Source organism: Arachis hypogaea, chromosome 5, assembly GCF_003086295.3.
Source record: "Arachis hypogaea cultivar Tifrunner chromosome 5, arahy.Tifrunner.gnm2.J5K5, whole genome shotgun sequence".
NCBI lineage: Eukaryota > Viridiplantae > Streptophyta > Magnoliopsida > Fabales > Fabaceae > Arachis > Arachis hypogaea.
The window spans coordinates 29,702,492-29,709,060 of NC_092040.1; the positions used below are offsets into that span (position 1 = coordinate 29,702,492).

The window sequence follows — 6,569 nt, forward strand, 5'->3', positions numbered from 1 at the left end:
AGGAAAGTTCCACTTGATAGAGTTGTAATCTCATCGCTATCTTTGCCACCGTATTCGCATATCTCATAATCAAATGAAAGTCAACAAACCAATTCTAATGCATGATATCCCTTATTTTGAGCACTAATGGATCAATAAACCTAAAATCATCTTGATAATTAGTAACAAGATTAAACAACATCTTACAAATAACATCTCATTCACGCACATCCCTAAGAGATAACCTCTCCAAATAGCAAACAATTCCCCTTGAAAAATATTATTACTCTCAATCATTCTTAAATACCCTCTTTGCCAACACTCATTACAATCTTTGATAATGCAAGCAAAACCAATACTATCACCAGAACTAGGATAACTAGTATCACAATTAATCTTAAAAGTACCTACAGATGGAGGATTCCAAAAACCACTTAAAATAGAAGAAAGGGACATACGTTGTAATTCAAAAACACTCCCAAGCTTCTTTTCTGAAGCTAAAGCTAGACAAATCACTTTTTCCAAAGGCTCAGTCTCACGAGAATTAAAGATGTTATTATTCCTTACTCGCCATATTCGCCAAAGTCGTGAAAAGAACCTGAACGGATTCTCTCTGCTATGACACAAGAACTAGTTCTTCAAATCCAAAGGATGACAAGAATTATCCAACCCTGTGATACAAGCTGAGCTTTCCTCCCAACTAAAAAGCTGCTTACACAACCACAAATAATTATTGCGTGAGTCATAAACTTTGGATGCAGCCTCAAACCAATGCTAACCCGCTTTCGAATCTGTTTGCAGATCTAGATTGTAAAAAAGAATGTTATCTTTCAGATTCTGAGATACAGGAGAATAAAGAGTCTCCAAATGCTAGAGAGAGAGAGAGAGAGGGTTCTTACAATGAGCAATTGCTAATGTTAAATTATCAATATGTATAAGCAAATCCAACTTCAACAGGTTTGCGTCACTTCTTTCATTTTCTTTGGGGTACATTATGACAATGAAGCTTGAATCTAAACTACTCCTAGTGGCTCACCTTTTAGGTTTGCTTCACTTTCATTATACAACAAAAAACATTGTATATATTATATAACCTTCTGTTAAAAAAATAAAATAAAATAAATGGTACTAAATAATCTACTAATTATTCAACCTTTTTCCCTTAACTGAGCTGTGGGCACATATATAACACATGGTTCCTTTGCACCCTTTGCTCTGTGGTTTTGAACTTCAATTAATTTAACCTTCATGCTATCTAGTTTAGCCTTCAATTTGCTAAGTCTTTCAAATTCCAACTCTGCTGCCTTAGAGTCTCCTCCAAACACAAATTCCATCTTTCTTTTCTTTTCTTGTAGCAGCTTCTTCAAGCCAACATCATCACTCCCTTCTTCCAAGTCCTGAAAATGTGAAAATTTGCGAATTATGATCCTTCTTCAAGCCAACATCATTAAGGCATCTATGCTTGTAAGGGGTAATCCAATCCAATCCAATTCAATTAAAACCATTAAAACGATTAGAACTGCAAAAATTTGGATTGAATTTGATCTTACTTTTAACACACTACATGGATTAGATAGAATTTCAGATTTGATTTTCAACGAAATCTTTACTTTCATCTTATTATACACTCAGTTTTTTGCTTTGCCAGAGCTTGTTTGTGCAGAAAGTTACTTCCAAAGCACCAAAATGCATACAGAATGTGAGATTTGTGATAATAGGTAAGTACCTTGTTGCCATTTTCTGCTGTCTTAGCAGGAGATATTTCCGGTTGCCTTTTTTTCCAAATACTGCCAGATGACTTCACTTTCTGTCTATCGGTAATACCGTTACCATTATTCGGTGAATGAACCATCGCAATTTTAGAGGCCTTTGATTTCTGCAAAATCTCATCTTTGTCCACATTTTGTAAACTGGAACCCTTCGAGGTCTTACACAACAAACTCAAAGGCAGCTCTCCTCCTTCGACTTGATGCTGAACAAAACTCACTCATGTTAGAGTTATTACAAATTCAAACTAGTATCCAATAGCATAACATGATACTAAATCCTTAAGTCTTCACAAGCTTGATGTTCCAAGAACAATTCAAGGTTTGATAACATCCTAGTTTACACTTCACTGCAAATTTATCAGTGCCTCTAGAAAAATTCATCAATCACAATTTGTCCTACTTCTTACTCTCAGACAACTATTCAAATCAAAGTGTCATTGTTGCATCCTTCCATATACATACATACATGCAGCGAAAGTGAAAATCCAAACACTATCACTAACCTTCCTGGTTTTAAGAGCTAAGTAACGAGCATTTTTAAACCACTTGCTAACCTGCATTTTATAATGCGTTAGTAAAGAAAAACAATGCAATAAGTGTGGGAAGCTAATGCAGTTTGCATATAAAATTCAGAATAAAATAGAAACAAGATAGTGAAGATACAGCAAGAGCCTGTAAGGAACAACCTTTGCAGCATCGATTCCCAACTCTTTTGAAATGTGTTCCTTCACGGATCTCGGAGGAAGTTCATTGTCTGCGAAAACTTGGCGAAGCTTCTGGCACATTTCATTAAAAACTAGGCACAGATTAGTGACTATATAACTCTATACTTGAATTAAGCTGGAATTATTGTGTTAAGTAATACCTCAACTGCATGATGTGGAATTCTGAAGCAAGATCTTTTTATATGTGTGTGTGTGCCCTCTCTTACTGTATCGTTGTTCTCATTATTCGGAAATTTATTATCGCTTTCGTGCAGCGTCATAAGTGTATTAGCAGCATCAGATTCCTTTTCTCTCCGCTTTCTTTTGCCAGGACCCCAGTCTTCATCTTCACTCACTTGTTCACATGGAGGAGCATCCTTAAACATTTCCTACATAGATATATGAACTCAAATGATTTTTCATTTTGCATGATCTTAATCATCATTGAAATATAGCCAGAGAAGGAAATAACAAACTCAACTCTTTGGATGCGATTCCACACACAAAACATAATCAAATACATCATCTACATGACATGATGACAATCTAATACAATCAATATTCCAATTCATAAACAGAAATCCAATAAGTTAACAAAAAGCCTTGATGCTTTGAGCAATCGACCGAAGCTAAGTTGTCAACTTTGCTCCGAAAACATTAGTATATTCTTATGCTGTATAAGAACTTATATATACTCACATCATAAAGTTTCCTGTAGTCAACTGCTTTACGCTGCCTGCGGCTGCATACTATTTCCCCATATCCATCAGAATCAACGCAACTATTAACAGAAAGATATTCAAGGCTCATGGCTTTGTCTACAGGAGAATATTCATCGTTTAAGGACGAAAGACTGATAGAGCTGCTTGAATCAGATGGACTTTCATCAGTGCCTTCTGCATTGATGTTGTGAGTGTTTTCTCTCCTGTCCGGGTTATAATCATCATCTTCTGGATCATCTGACGGCCATTCTTCTTCCGGATTTAATAAAGCGGCACAATCATCTGGTACAGTAGCTTCTTCCTTGAATACATCCTTAATTCAAGAAAGAATGTTACATCTGTCAGTAGTGATAATGTATCAATTATCTAGAGACAATTGAAAATCTGAAAAAATGGTGCAAGAAATTATTAGTGTAAAATACCTGCCATGTACTGTCCAAGGAGAAGTCGGTCCCAAGATGAGCATTCGTTGCCTCGAGTATTTCCATCTTACATTCACAAAACTTGCAAAACCAGCATTGGTCTCCAGGAGGAACTGTGCAGTGTAAATAAGCAATTTGGTAATGAACAGTCATCGACACCTGAAAAGGCTATAGAACAAGTTGAAATGCATGGAAGGGAACTCACTATTTTCAGTGTCCAACGGTGGGTCGAGACATCTTTGGTGAAAAGCACGATTGCATGTGCCGTCGCAGAGTATAATGTCATTATCGGGGAATGCTTCAGGCAACTTGCATTTTGCACAGAATATCTACTTGAAGAGAAAAGAGAAAAATGAACATACAGAACATGTTTGATCCAAAGCATGATTGAATGAGCCATCAGAGTATAAAGATCACTATCAAGAGAAGCTTTAATCAACTTGCTCACATGTTCATGATAAACAGATCCATCTGGAGCAATGACGGAATCTTCAATCCTGCCCACAGAACTAAGAGCATCCAACTGGCAAATGACATCGCGAATACCAAGTTTACATTTTAAAATCTGCTTCTTTGCTCTTTGTAGTTCCTTCTCCGGTCTAATCTTTTCTCGACTGTGAAAAGATTTTCCACAAAAAAAGAACAAGATCATCCACAAAGTAATTTATCAATGCAATGTTCAAAACTATATGTTATTTATCCATGGAAGTATGGAACCAGTATGCATCTAAAGGGATTAACGAATTTTAGTTTCATTATTCTTATATGACCATATTGAATTGTAACTTCAAAAGTTTAAACAGCATACGTAGAATTCTGTAAGATTATTCAGCAGAGAATGCATTCCTTAAAGACAAGGAAACTGGATCTTTAAGCACAAGTTTCTAAAAGAAAATCAATTTCAAATCATTTTGTTACATTTCATGATAGACCACCATGAAGTTGTTTGTTCTGCAAAGTCAACTCCACCAAGTGGAACAAGACTTGGTTTTTGCTGTCGTCGTATATGGATTACACCTTATTTTCTAAGTTTCATACAAAATCTATGAATTTAGATGTTTATCCTTGCTTCATATTTGTGCCTTTTACTATCAACTTAACACACCCTGGAGACTAAGAACAACAGCGAAAATCCAATAATCTAAAAGCCATATCCTAGTCAAGAAATGATACATAACTTATAGTAATAACAAATTAACAATGCCTTCACAGATTCTCTAACAATGACAATAAGAAAAATAGACAGCTTAAAGAAAATAAAAAATTAGTACCTTTGACCTTTCCAGCCTTCTCCAGAGTATGCATAAGGTTCTGCTCTACCTTCATTTTGATTAACAGATACCTTGTTCTCCTCTGCAGGCGCAAAGCATCATCAAGATCCACATTATCCCTTCGCCTTTTCCTCCTTCTCCTTCTCTTAACTTTTTGAATATTCACTTCCCCATCAGCATCGTTCCTGTCGACAATAGGACAAAAAGAAATTTTCTCCCCCGGTTGCTTTGTCGAAGAGAGCATCTGCAAAGATTTCCCATCATTGTAATGCATATTTTGTCCAACAATCAATTTTTCACTTGAAGCATCTTTGATTGACCCCTTGATGGAAGAAGAATCAGTTGCTGTGCCCCTTGATGTGGCTGTGCAAACAACGAGTTTGTGAGGTTTCGATTTCAATTTCTGCTTCTTCCCTTGGCCTTTGTTACTACTTGTTTCGAATCTCGGTGACAAATCAAGCTTTGAATCAGTATGTTCCCTTGAGTGACTGGATTTTCTAAATCCTCTCTTATTTAACTTTTTCTCAGTATCTCGCATATTAATTGATCATGTATAACCCACAAGTTCAGCTGAGAATATCACTAAACAAATTCAGTGGAAGAAGAAAACTCTTATGATGTTCTAGACCATGATCACTAAACAAATTCAATTAGTCCTTTTAAGAACCATGACTCAACTAAGCTAACAAACACTTCCAGCCCCAAGGCAATTTATCCACAGCCAAATTTTTGGTCCAAACAAAGAAAGAAAAAGAAAAGAAAGCCACAAGACCTTAATTTTTGTTAAGACACCACAAGATGCAAGCTCAATTTTTTATAATACCCCACAAGTTCAAACCCAAAAACAACGAGAAACCCACTCGAGTTTAAGGCCAATTAAGGAAACTAACCTGTAAAGAAGTCAAAGTACGGTGAAAGATCTGAACTTTATGTAGCACTGAAGCTATCTCAAAAGGCAAAGCAAAAACCATTGAACCTTTTGAACTGAGTGGGTTATATGAATGTGAAATTGGGACTCAGAATCCCAATGTTCACAGATAGACTAGAAACAACGGCTAAGCTTTAAATGTTTCTTGTTGTTATTCTTCTTCTTCTTCCTAGTTCTTTTCTTCCCCCATTAACTCCACTTTTGTTGTGTAATGTGTTGTGTACCTTCTTATATAATTACAGTCCCAGAAAAAAGTGTTCACCACTGTTGTTTTGTCCCTCTCTTAATTTCTAACCGAAATTGCATCTTTGCCACAAACACAAGCAAATTTCCCCTTTGACAATTCTTTGATATTGTCTCTCAATTTTCAAATGAAATGTGATATGTAGAAGAGACAGAAAATTCTTCCTTTTCGAAGAGGATAAATTCCATCAAATGAAAGATGTGTATTGTGGAAAGCAAACGAAATTATTACTTGGTGAATTGAAGATATTGCCATTGTGGTTTTTAAAGGCATTTCATTATTTGCGTGAGAATAACAATTCAAAATGCGTTAGAAAAATGTTATATAAATAAGAAATAATGGATTTTAACAACTATACATGACAACTATTTTACACTAAAAGTAATATAAATATATATAAAAGCTTATTATGTGTAGCCATATAATTATATAGTATTTTATACTTATTGTATGACAGTACTGTAAGCAGCTGAAATGACCTATTATGTAATCAACTAAGATTAGGGTTCTTGTTGACTAATTCTGTATCA

General features: G+C 35.4%; 1 protein-coding gene across 3 annotated transcripts; it reads right to left on the minus strand.

Moving 5' to 3' along the window:
* Positions 1–887: 887 nt before the first annotated feature.
* On the minus strand, positions 888–6,350 carry LOC112801063 (pathogenesis-related homeodomain protein). 3 transcript variants are annotated; one of them, XM_072236984.1, is made up of 11 exons: positions 5,758–6,326; positions 4,868–5,437; positions 4,045–4,210; positions 3,802–3,925; positions 3,597–3,709; positions 3,152–3,487; positions 2,614–2,841; positions 2,435–2,524; positions 2,252–2,302; positions 1,706–1,951; positions 888–1,376 (listed from the first exon to the last, which is right to left on the minus strand). In XM_072236984.1, exons 5-11 carry the CDS (start codon positions 3,660–3,662, stop codon positions 1,128–1,130), a joined length of 1,266 nt encoding a protein of 421 aa, XP_072093085.1. In that variant the 5' UTR covers positions 3,663–3,709; positions 3,802–3,925; positions 4,045–4,210; positions 4,868–5,437; positions 5,758–6,326; the 3' UTR covers positions 888–1,127. The 3 variants fall into 3 exon arrangements, with proteins under 3 accessions (XP_072093085.1, XP_072093087.1, XP_072093086.1); XM_072236986.1 differs by having other exon boundaries at positions 4,868–5,230; positions 5,758–6,041; XM_072236985.1 differs by having other exon boundaries at positions 4,868–6,350.
* Positions 6,351–6,569: the final 219 nt, after the last annotated feature.